Source organism: Gopherus flavomarginatus, chromosome 2, assembly GCF_025201925.1.
Source record: "Gopherus flavomarginatus isolate rGopFla2 chromosome 2, rGopFla2.mat.asm, whole genome shotgun sequence".
In the NCBI taxonomy this organism is placed as follows: Eukaryota; Metazoa; Chordata; order Testudines; family Testudinidae; genus Gopherus; species Gopherus flavomarginatus.
Genome location: NC_066618.1, coordinates 227,816,042 through 227,838,025, shown reverse-complemented (window position 1 = coordinate 227,838,025; position 21,984 = coordinate 227,816,042). Strand labels below are relative to the sequence as shown.

Sequence of the window (21,984 nt, the reverse complement as noted above, 5' to 3'; positions counted from 1 at the left end):
TCCCAGGCTTCCCCTCCCTGGGTTACCCTGGAAGGTCACTGTGATTCAAACTCCTTGAATCTTAAAACAGAGAGGAAAATTCACCTTTCCCCCTCCTTCTGTCTCCCCCTCCCAGACTCTCCCTGAGAGAAAAAGTAATCCTAACACAGAGAGAAAATTAACCTTTCTCTTCCCCCTTCCCTCCTTTCTCCCTACCAATTCCCTTGTGGATCCAGACCCAGTCCCCTGGGGTCTCACCAGAGTAAAAGAACAATCAGGTTCTTAAACAAGAAAAGCTTTTAATTAAAGAGAGAAAAAACAGTGAAAATTCTTTGTAAATTTAAGATGGAATATGTTACAGGGTCTTTCAGCTATAGACACTGGGAATACCCTCCCAGCCTAAGTATACAAATACAAATTAAAATCTTTTCAGCCAAATACACATTTGTACTCCTCCCAGCCAAATACACATTTGCAAATAAAGAAAACCATAAGCCTAACTTCCTTTATCTACCCAGTACTCACTATTCTGAACTTATAAGAGCCTGTATCGGAGAGATTGGAGAGAAACCTGGTTGCACGTCTGATCCCTCTGAGCCCCCCAAGTGAACAACCACCAAAAAACTAACAGCACACACACAACTTCCCTCCCTCAAGATTTGAAAGTATCCTGTCCTCTGATTGGTCCTCTGGTCAGGTGACAGCCAGGCTCACTGTTCTTGTTAACCCTTTCCAGGCAAAAGAGATATGAAGCACTTTGGTCTATTAACTCTTACTTATCTGTTTATGACAACCACATTTTTCATAATCTTTAAAGAACATTATTGAAAACACTATCATAATGGTCATTGTAACTTTTCATTTTCCAAAAACCTGGTTTTAGATAAATGTAAGATTTTGATATCACTTTCTTTAATTAAAAAAAAAATATCGACTTTTTTTGTGAAGGCAGTTTTTTTATTGAAAAAATTGAACAAGCTTTTGTTCAAAAATTTTGACAACTCTGTTTAAGACCCTTTCTGCTTTACATTGACTAAAATGTGTATGTTTATCTCATGGCTGTGAAGCTTATGTCTGAAAGCATCAATGCAATGTAATGTACTAGCCAATATATTTCTGTAATACTAAAAGAGGAAAATTCTCATGTACAGGTTTTACAATCAGTAAACTACATTAAATCAGCAAGTAGTTCACATTAGTGCAAATGCTTGCAAAATGTTACCAACAGTGCATATAAAATCTACCGGTATAATAATCTACAGGTAACCTGAGCCCATGATGTCCTGCTATTTTAGACATAAACCTGTGTACTATAGATATGATTAGAAACTTAAATCCCGTCCCATGATCAATCTTGTGTGTTTCTGAAATAAAAATCATCCAAATCATGACAAAAAGTCAAAACTGCAAATTTTTGCACAGGAAGGAATTTTCAGAAAAAAATCATTTTGGGAGAACTGAAACTGATTTTTTTGAGCTTGCCAGCAGACTGCAGAAAGTGAAATTAACAAGACCCTTCCAGACAGCTGAGGAGCTGACATTTGGATTTCCCCATGGAAAAATGAATTTGTTCCAGAACAAATTTTGATTATGCAAAAAGGGCATTTTCTGACAGAAAATTCCTGACCTAGTTCTAGTATGTGTACTGGTACATTTTCTTCCTAAACTTGAAGCACTTTCTCTTCTAAAGTAACTAAAAAAGGTTTTGATTTTACAGACTATATAAACAAGAACATACATAAATAGATTCACCAAAATAGGAAAATAGACTAACCCGATCTTAGATCCTAATACTGAATAATATACGAGTATGATTATATAAATTGCTTGAAAATACAGTGGTCACATTTTAAAGGTTTTTTTTTTCTTTTCCATTTTGAAAGATTCTACCAGTATATGAAAGATTCTTTTTTATTAAAATGGGAAATACTGATAGTCTCAAAAGTTCTGCTCAGTCCAATAGACATTTTTCAGTGTCATCCTGTTTATAAATATTTTATGTGTTTTACTGGGTTTTTTTAATGTATTTATCTTTTTTGTGGAGTTGAAAGAAAATACTCAGTACCATACAAGAAATCAGTCCTGAGGAGATTATGATCAGAAATGTCACTTTTCTCACAACTATTATTGCATCTTGCCTTTAGCAGTGAACTTAAAAAAAGGATCATTACATTACATCACTTGCATTATAGGATCCTGGATGCAAATGTTGTGGAGTATTTTAGAAAAAACAGCATCTTTTAAATTTCTAAAGATAATTTACACTTAATAGACAGAAGTTAAAGTTTAAACAAACAAATTATATTAATTATTTACCAACAGCAAATCTGATTTCAAGAGCAGGTACTTAATGTACGCTGTCATTTTCCCAACAAAACCTCTAGTCACATTTTAAATCATGTTGAAAAATTATGTTTTCCGTCCAAAAGTCAGCTGTAAACTTTTTGGTGTCACTTTTGTTCTTACCCATTCCTTCTTCTCACAGAGAAACCTCGTATTACTTCTGAGCCATAGGATGCAGATGTTACCCCAGGGAATACTGTCTACTTTACTTGCAAAGCAGAAGGAAATCCTAAACCCAAGATAATTTGAATACATAACAAGTAAATCTTAACCAATCATTGCACATGTATACCAATCTATTTTCAAATGCTAATTATTATTAACACCTGGATTTGTGGACTAGCAATCTAGAGTGTGTGTGTGTGTGTGTGTGTTTTCTAATCTAAGTCACTCTGTAGAAGACTGGTTATGAAAATTCTACACAATTCATTTTCAATTAAACTCATGGAGGAAAAAAGTTATTTTTTAATACTTTCTTCACTGACCTCTATTTTTAAAAATGACAGGGAACTCCAGGATCCTTTAAAATGCCTCCTCCCTTGCATTTTCCATCAGAACTCCCCCATGCCTTAGGTGCAATGTGCATAGGTTCATTTTCCAGATGAGGTAGCTGAGGAACAGAAAGTTGCAATGATTTGCCAGAGGTGACATAGGATGCTTGTGAGAGCCATAAATAGAACTCTAATCTCTAAAGGTAGGTCTACACTGCAACTGGGAGCTGAGGCAGCACATATTCCAGTAGCAACAACAGCAGGGCTGGTGGTACAGGCTTGTCTTCAAGTACGAGCCCACTCAGGACTTTACCTATGTATTCAGGTGGCTAGCCTGTGCTACTGCCTATGTTATTGTATGACATTGTTATTTTTTGGCAAGCTAGCTCAGTCAAAGCTAGCTCAGGTATCCCCATGTGTGTTGTCCCAGTTGCAGTGTAGCCATAACTTGAGGCACTTGATCTATGTGTTATCCACTAGACCAGGGGTGGCCAACCTGAGCCTGAGAAGGAGCCAGAATTTACCAACGTACATTGCCAAAAAACCACAGTAACATGTCAGCAGCTCCACCCCCCCGGCCCACTCCCAGTGCGTCCCGCCAATCAGCAGCTTCCGCATCCCTCCCCACACCACCCGATCAACTGTTTCATGCTGTGCAGGAGGCTCTGGAGGGTGGAGGAAGGAGTGAGGGCATGGCAGGCTCGGGGGAGGGGACAGGAAGGGATAGAGTAGGGGCAGGGCCTGTGGCAGAGCCAGAGGTTGAGCAGTGAGTACCTCCCGGCCCATTCAAAAGTTGACACCTGTAGCTCTAGTCCCAGAGTCGGTGCCTATACAAGGAGTCACATATTAACCTCTGAAGAGCCACATGTGGCTCTGGAGCCACAGGTTGGCCACCCCTGCAGTAGACCATAATGCCTCATGGAAATTGCTTCATATATCTGTACTTAGTGAAGCTAACTGCAAAATCAGAGTAATCATGCTTACTTACCCAGAGTGCTCTGAGACCTACAGATGAAAAAAATGCTATGTAATATGAAAACATTGAGACACATTTTTAAGATGGTCTAACTGAAGCTCAGAATGATTAAGTGACTTGTCTAGGAGGTTTTATTGCTGAGTCTAATGGGCATTGGCTAAGAACATGAGTCCTTCTCTTCAGTCTGTCAGTTAATTTGGAGAGCTAGTTGAAAAATTGAATTTTCATTCTGTGGGAAATTCTGAGATTTCAAAATTTGGTTTCATGGCAAATTGGAACAAAAAGTGAAAATGGTATTTTGCAAAATAAAATACTCCAAAATATTTCATTTAATTGTTATCTAAACATTTCTATTTTATCATTTTGACCTTTGTTTAAAACTTATTTTTATGTTGTCTTAAAACTTATATTCTAATATAAAACTCAGTGATAAAATTAGACAGAAAAGATTTTATCCTTATTGAAATGAAATGTTTCAATAATTTCCTGATGAAGATTTTGACTGAAGTGATATATTTCTGTGAAATGTTTGTTTCCTTGAATCAACATTTTCAGAGAGAAAACTGTTCTGTCAGAAAATGTTCAGCCAGATCAATTAATTTTCCATGATTTTTAGCATGCCATGACAGGCTGTACCTACTGGTGGTACCACATTCTGGTTAGGTACCTGGCTCATGCCTCATTCCATCTCTTGTGTCCCCTGCTGGTGGTTGTTCCAGTGCAGTGCTCTTCTGGTAGACAATGACTAGGCCTTTTGGCAAGTTCACCAGTGGAGCCAATCCCCTTCCGGGGAGGCATAAGTAACAGTCTTACCAAATATATAGAAGTCTGTAACCCTTCTGTCAGGTGGAGTTGCAGCAACAAGGTCTGGCTTCAGTGTTTTGGGGTTCCTCTTAACAATACAAAACAATAGCCTCATCCACTAATGTGGGAAAACTTAACACCTTGCCGAGGTGCGCCTCAGAGGCAATACTTCCCCACTCACAAGCACTGAGTCTGTGTATAACAAAAGAACTTTTATTCAAAAGGAAAAGGAACCAAGCATTAGTTTGGGAAAACACTGCAGCCGCATTCAAAAGCAAACCTGACGCCACAGTGCATTAGACAGTGTCCTTTGCTTCAGTTTCTCACTTACTGGTGGGAAAGTGAGATGAACAAATGCCCCTTTAAAACATCGCTCCCCTCTCCCTCTGCTGCACCTCACTCACAGTTGGTGGTCCTCTGTTAGTGAAGAGTTCAATAGTGTGTTCATGGGGTTCACCTCCCACCCCTGGGGGGATGTCGAGCAATGCCTCAGCTGCTGCCTCTGCAACTGGCTCACAGCTGCTGCTGTTTCTCTACCACCACTGGCCATTGCTTCCCTGCTGCCGCTGCTTGTTGCTCCACAACGTTGTGTTCTGAGATTCTGTCTCTGAACCCATCTCTGTGATTTCAGTAGGTAGAAGGGAACCTCACAGCCAGTGCAGTCTCTGTGTTATCTTTCACTGTCCCCACACAGGGTCTAATGCTTAGCCCCTAGACCTGCTCACCAGTGATGTCAGCTCTAGGAATCACCTGCCAGAAACAATTACTCTCAGTTGAGTCCAGTCAGCTCTGCCATTAAATGATGGAGAAGAGCAGGTCCAACGGCATCTAGGACTCTTTGGGCAGATTCCTGTCCCCACCCACTCTCCTCTTCACTGGGCTTTGACATCCTGAATCCCTGCTTAGCAGGTGAGATTCAGTTTAGGGTGACCCCCTCAATCCAGGCATGCTGAGCACAGTTCTGCTGCCCTTTACTCATACAGTGAGGATAACAACATTTCATTACCCATGCTTTCAAATACAAGAGTAACTTGTAATCCCAAACCAGCCAAAACTGATCATTTTGGCAAAGCAGCTCCATCTGCTGTGCACCTAGGCAGAGTAGGCATGTCTGTGCAAACATGATCTGCTCCGGGAAGTCTTTCCCTCTGGCTCATCAATAGATGTCAGTGGAGAGCTCATTCGGACCCTGCTTACAAGTCTGACATCCCCTACAAAAGAGTCTCAGCCCAGGTGCAGGCTACTGTGAGGTGTACGCCCTATCCTCAGTGCTTGCAATGTTTCTATCCACCTTTTCTTCAAGAGAAAAGGGTTTTTGCTCCCTTTGCAAGAGGTGGGTTGGTAGTGAGCCCAGGCTCTCCCTCTCCACTGGGTTTCAGCCCAGGGCCCTACGAGAGGCAGCAATATCAAATACTGAGGGGTGCTTCCAGGCTGCTTCCCTCAACTGCTTCCTACCACTTCCCTTTCCAGTCCAGTGTGTGGTCAAAAGCCTTGCAAATGATCCACCAGAAGACAGAATGAAGAGTTGCCTAGTCCTAGGGAAAGGCTAGTCCCTCCCTGCCACTTGCAGCCTTCGCGCCTCCAGCCAGGAGTAATGCTGCACCCTTGCTCAGGAGCTCCCAAGATAGATGTCTCCTCCTCCGCTGTCTGGCTCTCTTTTAAACTCCTCCTCCAGCTGGAGCAGGCTCTGCAGGTGCAGTGGGGTGGAGCTACCTGGCCCATAACTGCTCCTTAACCCCTTCTGAGTTTACATACCCCATCAAACATCTTTCCCCTGTTTGGAATGAAGGTAGGCTGTGCTGTGTATTCTATTTCATGATTTTGTATTCTTTGCCAAGTGCACACTGAGGTTTCTTTTTAGAAAAGCATTTGAGTACGTGCTTAGTCCATCTCTGTTCAGGACATCACTGAAGCATGTGCTTAACTTTGAACACGTACTTAAATCCAATAGAACAATATGTTCAAAATTAAGAACACTTACGTGCTGTAAGTGCTTTTCTGAATTCAGGTCTGAATGAAGCTAGACTCTTACTAGATTGGTTAATTTCTTTCAGACCTTTAATTTAATAATCTGGTGGTGCATGCATCCCAGCTATTAAAAAAATCAGTAAGTGTTTGTGTATACCTACACAAGAGGAAAAAACATAAAACAAGAAACTAAAGCAAAAACTATTTCATTTGCAAAACAAAGGTTGATAAGTAACAACCATATGGCTGCCTGTCACAACATTTACAAAAACAAGAGCTAAAAAAGGAAAAGCATGAATAGTTAATAACATCACTGCCCATATAATAAACAAATGTTGTTCTTCTCAGTTATAAAGACCTGCATATTCCTTCACAGCAGCCTTAATCTTACTCAAATGTAATATAGTTCTTTCACCAGTATCTCAAAATATATACATGCCTCAAAAGCCTTCCGAAAAAGTGAGTTTCTACTCCCTGGTGTCCCTCTTCATAAATATAAGCCAAGTCAGTGAGTGATTTCTGGGGTGCAATGGACAAATACCTCACACCAAGACGCATACCCTAGAGAAGACTCACAGTCCCTGTCTACTGTCCCTTTCCTCTCAGCGGACAGTCAAAGAGCTGCTGACTGAGAAGGGAGCAAGGGGCCAGTCAGCAGCAAGGACTACTTCAAATTTGGGGAGTGAGGGGAGAGGCATGGGGAGGGTCAGCAGCTGATCCCCTGGCTTAAGGTCCCCAGCATACCCTCATCTTTCTTGGAACAAAGGGTTAATTCTTCAGCAGGCTGTACCATCTTCCTAAAGGAATGGGAGTGGGGGATGTCGAAAGTATTTCCAAACATGAGTGCCTCCCACTTCTCACTCCCTTCACCCCCCCCCAACCCATGTCTACTATTACTGGAAGCAGCGTGTTTCTCACTTTAACTCCAAAACTGTTTCTGAGCACGGGGTAAGAAGGGGGAGATTATCATAACCTTAGTCCCAGATTTGGACCTTAGCGTCCAAAATATGGGGGTTAGCATGAAAACCTCCAAGCTTAGTTACCAGCTTGGACCTGGTACTTGCTGCCACCACCCAAAAAATTAGAGTGTTTTGGGGCACTCTGGTCCCTCTGAAAAACCTTCCCTGGGGACCCCAAGACCCAAATCCCTTGAGTCTCACAACAAAGGGAAATAATCCTTTTTCCCTTCCCCCCTCTCTGTTCCCAGTCCTGGAAACAAAAGTACTTTTCTATTCCCCCAGAGGGAATGCAAAATCAGGCTAGCAATCCAACACACAGATCTCCCCGATTTCTTCCTCCCACCAATTCCCTGGTGAGTACAGACTCAATTTCCCTGAAGTAAAGAAAAACTCCAACAGGTCTTAAAAGAAAGCTTTTTATATAAAAAAAGAAAGAAAAATACATACCAATGGTCTCTCTGTATTAAGATGATACAATACAGGGTCAATTGCTTAAAAGAATATTGAATAAACAGCCTTATTCAAAAAGAATACAAATCAAAGCACTCCAGCACTTATATTCATGCAAATACCAAAGAAAAGAAACCATATAACTTACTATTTGATCTCTTTGTCCTTACACTTAGAAACAGAAGACTAGAAAGTAGAAACTGCTTCTCCAAAGCTCAGAGAAAGCAGGCAGACAGACAAAAGACTCAGACACAAACTCCCTCCACCCAGAGTTGAAAAAATCCGGTTTCCTGATTGGTCCTCTGGTCAGGTGCTTCAGGTGGAAGAGACATTAACCCTTAGCTATCTGTTTATGACACGCCCCCCAAATTGCAGACAGTGGGGAAGCTCACTGGCGGCGATTTCCTTCTAGAACTTTAAAATAAACAGATTAATACAACACATGCACCTTTACATATACCCCTAAGTATATAACTAACAGACTTCTACATTTTAAGAACACTTTTTAACTACTGAATTCTGGGAAACTCTCACGGGAGAGTGCATCAGCTACTTTGTTAGAAGCTCCTGTGATGTGCTGAATTTCAAAATCAAAATCTTGGAGAGCTAAACTCCAACGAAGAAGTTTCTTGTTGTTCCCCTTGGCAGTATGAAGCCACTTTAGTGCAGCATGGTCAGTTTGTAGTTGGAACTGCCGTCCCCAAACATATGGGCGTAGCTTTTCCAGGGCGTACACAATGGCATAGTATTCCTTTTCACTGACTGACCAGTGACTTTCCCTCTCAGACAGTTTCTTGCTGAGAAACACGACAGGATGGAAGTTGTGATCTGTTGCTTCCTGCATGAGCACTGCGCCTATACCACGCTCAGATGCATCCGTGGTTGCTAGGAATGGCTTGTCAAAGTCCGGGGCCCTGAGCACAGGGTCAGACATGAGCGTTGCCTTAAATTGGGTAAAGGCCTTTTGACACTCATCAGTCCACTTAACTGCATTTGGCTGGGTCTTTTTGGTCAGGTCGGTCAGTGGGGCAGCGATTTGGCTGTAGTGTGGTACAAATCGCCTGTAGTATCCGGCCAAGCCTAAGAAGGATTGGACCTGCTTCTTGGACCGTGGGACAGGCCACTTTTGGATAGCATCCACCTTGGCCTGTAGGGGGTTTATGGTTCCTCGACCCACCTGGTGCCCCAGGTAAGTCACTCTGTTTTGGCCTATTTGACACTTTTTGGCCTTAACAGTTAGTCCGGCCTGCCTGATGCGCTCAAAGACCTTTTCCAGGTGTAGTAGGTGTTCGGGCCAGGAGTCTGAAAAAATGGCCACATCATCGAGGTAGGCAACTGCAAATTCTCCCAGTCCAGCTAGTAGACCATCTACCAGCCTCTGGAAGGTGGCGGGTGCATTTCGAAGGCCGAAAGGAAGGACATTGAATTCATACACCCCCGCATGGGTGACGAATGCTGACCTCTCCTTGGCAGGTTCATCTAGCGGTACTTGCCAGTACCCCTTGGTTAAGTCTATTGTAGAGATGAACTGGGCACGTCCCAACTTTTCCAATAGCTCATCCGTGCGTGGCATTGGATAGTTGTCCGGACGAGTTACAGCATTTAGCTTACGGTAGTCCACGCAAAAGCGTATTTCCCCATCTGGTTTGGGTACCAGAACCACTGGAGATGCCCATGCACTGGTAGATGAGCGGATTATACCCATCTGTAGCATGTTCTGGATCTCCCGTTCTATAGCAGCTTGGGCATGAGGAGACACTCGGTAGGGTGGGGTTCTGATTGGGTGAGCATTACCTGTATCAATGGAGTGGTATGCCCGTTCAGTCCGTCCTGGGGTGGCTGAGAACAATGGGGCGAAGCTAGTGCACAGCTCCTTGATTTGTCGCCGCTGCAGACGTTCCAGGGTGGTTGAGAGGTTCACCTCTTCCACGCCACCGTCTTTTTTCCCGTCGTAGTAGACACCGTCAGGCCACTCAGCATCATCTCCCTGGACTGTAAACTGACAAACCTGTAAGTCTCTGGAATAGAAAGGCTTGAGAGAATTAACATGGTACACTTTAGGCTTTAGTGAGGAATTGGGAAATGCTATGAGGTAGTTTACAGCTCCCAGGCGCTCTTGGACCGTGAATGGCCCTTCCCATGATGCTTCCATCTTATGGGCCTGTTGCGCCTTCAAGACCATAACCTGGTCTCCTACCTTGAAGGAACGTTCTCTGGCATGTCTGTCATACCAGGCCTTTTGCTCTTCTTGAGCATCCTTTAGGTTCTCTCTAGCAAGGGCTAAAGAGTGTCGGAGGGTGCTTTGTAGGTTGCTTACAAAATCCAGAATGTTAGTTCCTGGAGAAGGCGTAAACCCCTCCCATTGCTGCTTCACCAACTGTAATGGCCCCTTAACCTCGTGACCATACACAAGTTCAAATGGTGAAAACCCTAAACTGGGATGTGGTACAGCCCTGTAGGCAAACAGCAACTGCTGCAACACTAGGTCCCAATTATTGGAGAATTCGTTGATGAATTTTCGTATCATGGCCCCCAAAGTTCCATTGAACCTTTCCACCAGGCCATTGGTTTGATGGTGGTACGGGGTGGCAACCAAGTGATTCACCCCATGAGTTTCCCACAGTTTTTCCATGGTCCCTGCCAGGAAATTAGACCCTGAATCTGTAAGGATGTCAGAGGGCCAACCTACCCTGGCAAAGATGTCTGTTAGGGCCAGGCACACAGTGTTAGCCCTGGTGTTGCCTAGAGCGACTGCTTCTGGCCATCGGGTAGCAAAGTCCACTAAAGTCAGTACGTACTGCTTTCCTCTGGGCGTCTTTTTTGGGAAAGGGCCCAGAATATCCACAGCTACTCGCTGAAATGGGACCTCAATTATGGGGAGTGGCTGGAGAGGGGCCTTGACCTGGTCTTGAGGCTTTCCCACTCTTTGGCATACCTCACAAGACCGGACATACTTGGCAACGTCCTTGCCCATCCCCTCCCAGTGGAAGGACTTCCCCAACCGGTCCTTGGTTCTGTTCACCCCAGCATGGCCACTGGGATGATCATGGGCTAAGCTTAAGAGCTTCCCCCGGTACTTAGTTGGAACCACCAACTGTTTTTGCGGCTGCCATTCTTCCCGGTGTCCACCAGAAAGAATTTCCTTGTATACAAGTCCTTGGTCTATAACAAACCGGGATCGATTAGAAGAGCTGAGAGGCGGTGGGGTGCTCCGTGCCGCCGCCCAAGCTTTCTGAAGGCTGTCATCTGCTTCCTGCTCAGTCTGGAACTGTTCCCTTGAGGCTGGGGTCACCAGTTCTTCCTCAGACTGTGGACTTGGGCTTGGTCCCTCTGGAAGCGATGTAGGTGATGGGGTTGTTTCCGTTGCTGGTGAACCGCTCTCCGCTGGTGCACCTGAGGGTATTTCAGGCTCTGGCTGAGCCTTTTGGGTATGGCTGTCTGTTGCTTCTGCCAGTTTTGGCTTGCTGGCGCCCTCTGGCGTTGAGTTTGAAGATGGGGTTGCATTTGCTGGTGCTGGTTGCTGTTCCAGTTCCGGGCCTGGGACTGGAGGTGCTGTGGCTGTTTCAGTGGTTGGCATGGAATCCGGGTCCACTACCTCTGTCTGGGTCTCTGGTAACACAGACAGGGCCTCTGTGGACGGCTCAGGAACAGGAATGGGTCTGGAAGCTTGCCTGGTTTGGCTACGTGTAACCATTCCCACTCTCTTGGCCCGCCTCACCTGGTTGGCCAAGTCTTCCCCCAGTAGCATGGGGATAGGATAATTGTCATAGACTGCAAAAGTCCACATTCCTGACCAGCCTTTGTACTGGACAGGCAGTTGAGCTGTAGGCAAGTCTACAGCTTGTGACATGAAGGGGTAAATTGTAACTTTGGCCTTTGGGTTGATGAATTTGGGGTCAACGAAGGATTGGTGGATAGCTGACACTTGTGCCCCCGTGTCTCTCCACGCAGTAACCTTCTTTCCGCCCACTCTCAAATTTTCCCTTCGCTCCAAGGGTATTTGAGAGGCATCCGGGCCTGGGGATCTTTGGTGTGATGGTGGTGTAATGAATTGCACTCGCATGGTGTTCTTTGGACAGTTGGCCTTGATATGTCCCAGTTCATTACACTTAAAGCATCTTCCATCTGATGGGTCAGTGGGCCGAGGTGAGTTACTGGAGACTGGTGAGGTGGAAGAGTAGGGTATCTGTGGCTTTACTTGGGGGGTATGTGGGGTCTTTGGCTGTCCTCGGTTGTAGGGTTTATGGTCTGTGTGCCCCCTGGGGTAATCGTTCCCCTTGACAGTAGCTTTCTTGCTTTCTGCCAGTTCCATCCATTTGGCTCCAATCTCCCCCGCCTCAGCGATATCTTTGGGATTTCCATCTTGTATGTACCGTGTGATGTCTTCAGGAACACCATCCAAGAACTGCTCCATTTGTATGAGGAGGTGCAGTTCTTCCAAGGTTTGAACGTTGTTTCCTGTTATCCAGGCCTCATAGTTTTTTGCAATGTAGTAGGCGTGTTTGGGAAATGACACCTCTGGTTTCCACTTTTGGGTTCTGAAGCGCCGACGGGCATGATCTGGGGTTATCCCCATTCTGTATCTGGCCTTGGTTTGAAAAAGTTTATAGTCATTCATTTGCTGCTTAGGCATTTCAGCTGCCACCTCTGCTAAAGGTCCACTGAGCTGTGACCTCAATTCTACCATGTACTGGTCTTCGGGGATGTTGTACCCAAGACAGGCTCTTTCAAAATTTTCCAAGAAGGCCTCGGTGTCATCACCTGCCTTGTAGGTGGGAAATTTCCTGTGCTGTGGAGCAATAATTGGCGCCGGGTTGTTAGGGTTGGCTGGCACATGCAGCCCAGCTTTTGCCAACTCCAGTTCATGTTTTCTCTGTTTTTCCTTCTCTTCATTCTCTTTTTGTTGTTTTTCCATTTCTTTTTGTTGTTTTTTCCATTTCTCGGCGGTGGGCCACCTCTTCTTCTTCTAGTTTTCTTTTGTGTGCTGCCTCTTTGGCTGCCTGTTCTCTTTGGAAGGCTGCCAGTTTGATGCTTTCTTCCTTTTCTTTCAGCTCCATCTCTTTTTGTTTTATTTCTAGTTCCTGTTTGTGTTTTTCCATCTCTCGCCTGTGTTCAGCTTCTTTGATTTGTTCTTCGGCCTCAATTTTTGCCTTAGAAGTCATGGTTCCTGTTTTCTTGTTTTGGGGTGCCCTCCGGTGTTTATCTTCTGAACTGCAGGTTCTCTGTTGCCTCCTGAAGTCTGCCTAGCAACAGTGCCTTTAGCTAATTTTCAGTGTTAAGTAAACCTGAAAAACCACTTTATTTGCATTCATATAGTGCTGGTAATGACTCTCAATGGGAGTGCTATTGTGTGACAAAAGACCCTCAACAGTCTCTTAATGGCTTCTCGCTTAACATGCAAGCCACAAACTGCCAGAGAGAGCAGAAAAAAAAATTCTCTCTGGTTCCCTTTTAAAACCAACTGTTTCTCTCTGCTAAAAAGCCCTTAGCAGAGAAAAGAAAAATATAATATTCCTACTGGCTTCTGGATTCTGTCTATATCCCACCACTGCTACACCATATCATAACCTTAGTCCCAGATTTGGACCTTAGCGTCCAAAATATGGGGGTTAGCATGAAAACCTCCAAGCTTAGTTACCAGCTTGGACCTGGTACTTGCTGCCACCACCCAAAAAATTAGAGTGTTTTGGGGCACTCTGGTCCCTCTGAAAAACCTTCCCTGGGGACCCCAAGACCCAAATCCCTTGAGTCTCACAACAAAGGGAAATAATCCTTTTTCCCTTCCCCCCTCTCTGTTCCCAGTCCTGGAAACAAAAGTACTTTTCTATTCCCCCAGAGGGAATGCAAAATCAGGCTAGCAATCCAACACACAGATCTCCCCGATTTCTTCCTCCCACCAATTCCCTGGTGAGTACAGACTCAATTTCCCTGAAGTAAAGAAAAACTCCAACAGGTCTTAAAAGAAAGCTTTATATAAAAAAAGAAAGAAAAATACATACCAATGGTCTCTCTGTATTAAGATGATACAATACAGGGTCAATTGCTTAAAAGAATATTGAATAAACAGCCTTATTCAAAAAGAATACAAATCAAAGCACTCCAGCACTTATATTCATGCAAATACCAAAGAAAAGAAACCATATAACTTACTATTTGATCTCTTTGTCCTTACACTTAGAAACAGAAGACTAGAAAGTAGAAACTGCTTCTCCAAAGCTCAGAGAAAGCAGGCAGACAGACAAAAGACTCAGACACAAACTCCCTCCACCCAGAGTTGAAAAAATCCGGTTTCCTGATTGGTCCTCTGGTCAGGTGCTTCAGGTGGAAGAGACATTAACCCTTAGCTATCTGTTTATGACAGAGATATCTGTAGTACTTCTGCCTCTCCCTTCCCATAGCAACCTCCTCACTTTCTCCCAACTACCTCTCTTCTCTGGGTAGCTTATTCAACCCTTAAGATGCACCAGGTCCTTGTGTGTGTTGTGCGGGACACAGGTGTTTCATTCCCCTTCCCTGCTTTTAGGGTGAGTTTAAAGAAATTGAACCAGGCGGGGACTGGGCTGCTACTTGATGTCATAAACGCAAGGGGGAAGATTCAGCTGAAGGTCCCTATATATTTTAAAAAATAATTTTTTCAAAAAGATTGAAATTGACCGTTTATTCATTCTAGCCCTCATGGTTATGAAAAGTGGTACTCAATAAAGAAATTGAATGTGATCACACTTCAAACCACACATCTGGCATTATTCTTAAGAATCAGTAATTATATAAGTAATTTACCCAGAACTTCTGCTGTTAGTTGATAAATAGACTAACTAGCATTTCCCCCATTTAAAAAGCCCCTCAAAATAAAATTTAGATACTGAAAACAAGGTAACAAAAATAATCAATTTTTTATATAATCCAAGATGGTTATGTTAAAATATGCGTTTCTTTATATTTGAGAAAAATCTCTTTTTTATAATATAAAACATGTACGATTTATGATGTCCTTTTGTCCTTTAAATTCCTTGCCTCTAATGCTGCTTATTCCTTATTTAAAGTGCTTATTTTTTGTCAAAGATGTTATAGTCAAAGTTTTTGTCAGATTTTATACTATTGCCACTTTGTATACTTAATTGTATTTTGAAACTCAGATTATTTTTAAAAAAATCCTCTTATTAATTCAGCTATAACTGAAGCTTTGTGGGGGAAAAATACATCCCCCCAACCATGGTACAAACTGTTCCAGAAGAGTCACTCTGTGTGTTTACGCTGCTTGTATCATAGTCACACTGTGTTGCCCAGCAGGGAAGTTGCTTCAGAAGAAGCTACTGGCTACATGTCTTGAATGTCCTTTTGCAAATCTACAGTAGCCAACGTAGATGCATAATTGTTTACAAACACTGCAGAACCTTGTTAAAACCAAACTATTCCAGTCTGCCTAAGCAAACTACAATTTTAATTTAAAATTTAATTTAGTGATGATCATTTTTGCAAGCTACTTTCATAAGAAACTGTCACTGCATCAGTCCGAAAAAAGGAACAAAGAAATTTTGTCCTGAGCAAACAATACTGATACCTCAATTGAGTAAACAAATGCTCTTCTGGTGTGTAATCTCTAATCCACGATAGTAACAGCAAAATTAAAAGAACAATTGCCAATAAAAACAAAACAGATGTGCTTGAATGTAGTGTTTAATGACAGCCCTGAGTGAGAGGTAGCATATAAATGTGTCACAGTTCATCCCAAAGTACCTCGTCCCTCTTGCATTAGAATAAAATAATTGACTGCAGTGTTGTAAAGAGAGATGTTCACTTATCTTCATGTGTCTAGCCAGCTCCAGTGGGGAATGAAAAGGCAGAGTCATAATCCACTCCTGCCTCCTCCCCACTTGTCCACAGAGGGGAGTAGTGGCTGTACAATACCTGTGGTCTCCACAGGACCCAGACCCAAATCCAGATAACCTTGATGTGACCATGTACAGAGGATGGAATCTCACTACTTTGTACTGTTAGAACCGGGGACAATTTATACCATTTTTTTTAAACAAAATCAGAATAAATACAAGAACTTAACAGAGCGCTTGTTCCTGCAAGTTAAGAACCCTCCTCTCCCATTGTCTTCACTGGGAGATGAGAGTATGCAGCACCTCACACTATTAGACCCATAATTAGAAGCCGAACGTTGCATCGAAACATATGCATGGTCCCAGTATCATTAATTTATCCTCCATCCCAAGTATGAAATTCCAACTGCATAATATGCAGATCTATTAATTTATAGTAAATGCACTTGTTTGTCATCAGGATCTGGTCTTATACTTTTTCCAAAAATATTCACTGTCTTTTTCTTTATTTGTAAGATGATAGAAGTGTTCCAAAATGTGCAGATTTGACAAAGATAACTTGTCAGAGTTCTCCTCTATTTTCAGCCACTCGTTGGATATGAAAGATGACAGGCGACTGAATTTGCTTGAAAAATACCAGAGAATCTGACAAAGGCGTCTATCAGTGTATGGCCCGGAATGTGGCAGGCGAAGTCAAGACACAGAGTGCTTTCCTCAGATACGCCAGTGTTTCAAGTAAATACTTTCTGCTTCTTTGCATTACGTCTAGTTTGGAAACACATTTTTCATTTACTAGAATACACATATCTCTTTTTAATTCTCAAATATATTCTTTAAAACATCTCCCAACCTCTATTCGAGGGTTAGTAAGTATTCACTTAAGTTTGTATAATTTTTCATATTAATTTGAATTACAGTACTGCCCTGATCAAGATCAGGGCCCCATTTTGTTTTGCACTGCACAAATGCATAATAAGAAAATCCCTGCTAGAAGAGCTTAAAATATAAGGGGACCAGAAGTGGGAGAAAGGAAGTGTTGTCATTCCTATTTTACGGATGGAGATCTGAGGCAGACACACATTATGTAATTTTCCCCAGGCCGTCCAGGAAGTCCGCAGCAGACTTGAGAATTGAACTTTGGTCTTCTGAGTCTTAGACCAGTGCTTTAGGTGAAAGATCCTTACTCAAAGAGTAGCATAGCAGTTTAGTTTGAAAAGGTGGAAATTAACACCCCTTTTCACCTTGTTTTTTCTCTTTCTTCCCTAGCCAAGCCCAGTTTTATCATTCAACCCCAGAATACAGAGGTATTAGTTGGCACCAGCACCTCTTTGGAATGCATGGCCACAGGCCACCCCCAACCTCACATCAGTGGGATGAGAGGAAATGGAGAGTCGCTGGATGAATCCAGGTACAACATCACTTCTTCTGGAGGACTTATCATTTAGAACGTCACATTGCAGGACCACAATCAGTTTATCTGCCATGCTTATAACAACCAGGGCTCTATTCAAGCATCAGCAAATATTATTGTTCAAGGTAAGTGGAACATGAAGCTGCTGTTGAGCTATACATGGCTCAAGTGTGAAACATAGCTTTCAGGTCGTGTGTGTTAAGATGCATGCTTTGAACTGTATGATGAAAATGTGGGCTCTTTGTCTCGCAATCTGTTGTCTTGTCTATACCAATATGCCTGCTAGTCAAATTTTGCCTCAGTTACACGTGTACGCAATATTGTTGACTGAATAGTAGAGGTATATACATATCTGTGGGCAGAACTGAGCCCTCAGGAGTCAATTTATTAGAACTATATATTAGTATTTCAAGCACTCAACGTTTATTAGTAAAACATTGGGCCAAATTCATCCCTGGTAACTCCATTGACTCTAGTAGAGATACACAAAGGATGAATTTGGTTTGTTTATATGAGAATGTTTTACACCAGCTGTATAAAGTCAGGGAAGACCAATGTTGACCAGCACAGCTACACCCAAAATAGTCGATGGTGTGCAAGACATCATTTGGCTACCCCTGCTACAGGCTGACATAACCATTTGAGTTAACTTTGATCAAACCTGATGGTCCATTTTAGGACCTTCTATAGTTAAATAAGCAGTTGGGTAAACTTGTATGACCCATAGTTTCTAAAAACAAAAAAAAATCCCCAAACGCTCTTTCTAGCCAGTAAGGAAAATAACTTCTAGTTCCAGAGTGGTTTGGCTTGTTGGCTTGTTTGATTGTGTATGGATGTGCATTTTGAGTGTGTGTGGAAAAACCTACTTAGGGAAAATATATAAGTTTTTTGCATTTTGTTCTGAAAATGGTTAATTTTGTGGTCCCTTGCAGTACTGGGACCCATAATCTAGTTCCACGGTGTTTTCTACAGTCATGAGTCTCCCCCATTGTTCAACAGCTTTATTGAGCTGATGGATCATAGATGTCAGAGGAAGTTATTGTGGCAGAGGCAGATGCGATGTCTCAGATAGCTAGAGCCAATCCCAGGGACAGCTTTGATGATCAGGCTGAAGACCTTGAACTTGACTTCGTATTCAACAGGGAGCCAGTGCAGAAAGCTGAGCATTGGGGTGATGTGTTTATGGTGAATTGTGCTGCTAAGCAGACAACCTGATGTGTTTTACACCCACTGACACTTGTTGAGTGTGTGAGGATTCATTCCTAGATGTGTGTTGCAATAATTAAATTGAATGTAATATGTTTTTATGCCATGCTTATCATCATAGAATCCTAGAATCATAGGACTGGAGGGGACCTCAAGAGGTCATCTAATTCAGTCCCTGGCACTCAGAACAGGACTAAGTATTATCTGGACCACTCCTGACAGGTGTTTGTCTAATCTGTTCTTAAAAATCTACAATGACTGAGATTCCACACCTTCCTATGCAATTTATTCCAGTGCTTAACCACCCTGATAGTTAGGAAGTTTTTCCTAATGTCCAACCTAAACGGTCCTTGCTGCAATTAAAGCCTATTGCTTCTTGTCCTTAGAGGTTAAAGAGAACAATTTTTCTCCCTCCTTCTGGTAACAACCTTTTATGTACTTGAAAACTGTTACAGCGTATCTAATGCAAACTGATACACAGAGATACAGAAGATGGACTATGGCAGAAAATGTCCACAGTCTGGAACAGATCTGGATATAGATTCTTCATTAATCATTTATCTTTTTTTCTCTTTAGAAAATATTTATGAAGAAATTATTTTTAAATATTTATTTTACTGTTTTGAATTGTTTGAGCCATTTTATCTGACCAGTTTAGCCTTTGGATTATTTACAAAATACCTTCTCTAAATATTTATTGTTTGCAATTTGCTATTTATGCTGTATGATTGGTCACTTAAATTGCATTGTGGGTGGGAGTTGTGGGTGGCCTAATTCTGCTTCCATTGACATCAGCAAGGGCTGAGTTAGGTCAACACAGATGGTTTGAAAATCTCACCAGGTATAGTTTCTATTCCTGGCTGGCTGATCGAAGTATAACCGTCAGTAGGCTCCCTGTCTAAATCAATGTGGCTATGATCTTCCCAGAATCAGCTGAGAAGCACTTTAAGGAGAGAAAGAGAGCATATAGAATGTAAGCAAGCCCAGAAAATTTTAAGGCATTTAAACTTTCCTTGTATTCATTTATTGTGTTCATGGACCCCCATGGACTGCCATCACTAGTTCACTTGAATACTGAGTGATCAAGAAAGAGAAGGTAGATTTACTGGCTGTCTAGCAATCTTTATACCTTTTTTTTTTTCTGGTCACGCAATAATTACATATGCACATGAAGGTCATAAGCAGATCTTCATGTCTGACTCATTAAATTGCCTGAATGCCAGGGCTTTTGCCAGGGCACTCCCCTTACCCATACACAAAACATATACTATTTCAAGTTCATTGGCTAAATCCACTAGTCTCCCTGTTATGTCCCTGTCATTTTCAGACTACTCGCCGCTGTGATAGGCATGCTCAATTCTGACTACAAAGGACAAAGTCTCCTATTTTCATCTCTCTAGTTCAGTGGTTCTCAAACTTCATTGCAACACAACCCCTGTCTAACAACAAAAATTACTACACAACCCCAGGTGGGGAATCGAAGTTCCACTGCCCACGGCTGAAGCACTAGGACCCACCAAGCCTAATGCTAGCTCTGGCAACCCCATTAAAATAGAGTTGCGACCCACTTTGGGATCACGACCCACAGTTTGAGAGCCACTGCTCTAGTTTGATTGCTAGGCCTCATGCCAAGACTTTTTTGGGGAATTATTGTACACTGTTAACTCTCTTTTCTCTATCTCATGCTGTATATAATTCACTGTTACATATATCTGCCAAGTCATTTATCACTTATGTTCTCAAGCAGCCATCTGTGCCTTGGTGGTGATGGCCCATACAGGACAGTATATCTATCTGGAAGTTGCCTTCCCAAATGGATCCAGAAGTTGCAAGTTCTGAGGTAATTCTTTTCTCTGTTTACTGGTTGGCCAAAGTCCCTGTACAGAGCCACATGAATAAGTACATTCCATCAAAACTTCCATGGGATGAGTACCACTCTGCTTCTTCCAATCCACATCACTGCCCATACACTGCACTTCAAACTATTCACTTTTTGCCATAGTCTTGTTAAAAAATTCACTGTACAGTCCCCGTAAATGATTTCTTATGTCTAATTAAAGAGCTCTGCATTTCTCTTCTCCCTTCAGATCAGTTTAACCCTGTCCACCAGTTTAAAAATACTTAACAGAATCCACCCAGTAATGCTAACGATAAGTAAACCAACCTGTTGCAAAGAGAAGATACATGACCACCTTTGTTTCTAAACTTCATAGAAGCCTAGAAGTCATGGTGTCTCAAAGGCCGCTACTATTTTCTAGAGCTGAACTGTACAGCTTTAGTAGTTTCAATAAGCCAAGTTCACAACAAATATCCTTGAATATAGAAGAGTAGGAAAAGTGCCTTCTAATAAGTATGACAGGGCATACATCCACATGTATCTGAAAGGTCAGGTGATAGATCATGCCTTGTTATATGTGCTTTTCCTTGTCATTTCCTGCAGTTTCTTTTTTCGTTGTGACCTTTTTATTCATTACTTTAATGCTATTGAAATAACAAGACTTGCTTCTAGAATGGCTTTACTTATGTCTGTAACTGTAACACATGCTAGATCATAAAGTAAATCAGCTTCTGGAATTGACTTTAAAACTTAACCAGTGAGAGTGTGGCATGTAGAAGGCAAATAAGATTTGGCCTTGTATGGGCATGTCCTATTGGCATAGGCTTAGCACAGATTTGTTTGGGGAGGAAAGGGAGGTTGGGTGACATTTGAGTGCTTACATATAAAGGGATTGAGGAAAGTATTCCCTCTGTAGCATGTTGTCACTGTTGTAGGGATATTTCTTATGAGAGCAGTGTTGTAAGAAAATGCAGATTATTTCATAAATGGATACAGAGTTCCTTTGTGACGCTACTGCAATAAACTTTCAAGCTTTCAGTTGGTTTGCAGCTCTCTTTGGAAGGCAGGAAAAAAAACAACAGTAAATGCTTGAGCAAAGAAAAGTGTTCAATATCAAAGCATCAGAATAAATGGAAAGTCTTTAAAAAAAAATCAGTTCTGATCATTTGGCCCTTGCCTTCCTATTTGAAGTTTCTTGAATATTGTGAAGGCAAAAATACATACATTTAAAGGAGAAAAATAAAAAATGACAGCAAAATCATCTTTATTCTTTCTCTAGTATCTTCTTCATATGAAAGCAGGAAGGCTTTCATTATTAAATACCCAGTTTGTGCTTTAAATTTGTGTTGGTATAATCTGAATGGTTAAAATAATTATTACTCATTTTTTCTTCACAAATTATCATAATTGTGTTATACAATATATGGACTAGTGGTTTATCACAGATGTCCGATAGGATTTAATCTTTGATTCCTCCCTGTTTGTATTTTCTGCTACGACGATGATGATGATGAATATCTCAGGGTTATTTTACTGCTAATTTTTTCTTGACAATAAATAGTTATTTCCCACAGATGTCACATCTTATCTATCCTTATTTGTCCTTCCTAAATAACCTGTATATGCATTTTGAACTACTTCATTTGGATGTATACTATTTATAATGCATAGCCTATAATAACACCAGCAAGAGTGCAGTTTTTCATCTATAGAGACCATATGATTGAAATT

The 21,984-nt window shown here is 42.0% G+C and overlaps 1 protein-coding gene across 1 annotated transcript in view; it reads left to right on the top strand.

Annotated features, from left to right (window-relative positions):
• PXDNL (peroxidasin like) overlaps positions 1-21,984 on the top strand; it is a 304,433-nt gene that overhangs the window by 181,881 nt on the left and 100,568 nt on the right. Inside the window, 4 exon segments of the mRNA XM_050941930.1 lie at positions 2,465-2,582; positions 16,385-16,429; positions 16,431-16,534; positions 17,066-17,335. Of these exon segments, the coding sequence (XP_050797887.1) occupies positions 2,465-2,582; positions 16,385-16,429; positions 16,431-16,534; positions 17,066-17,335 (537 nt within the window).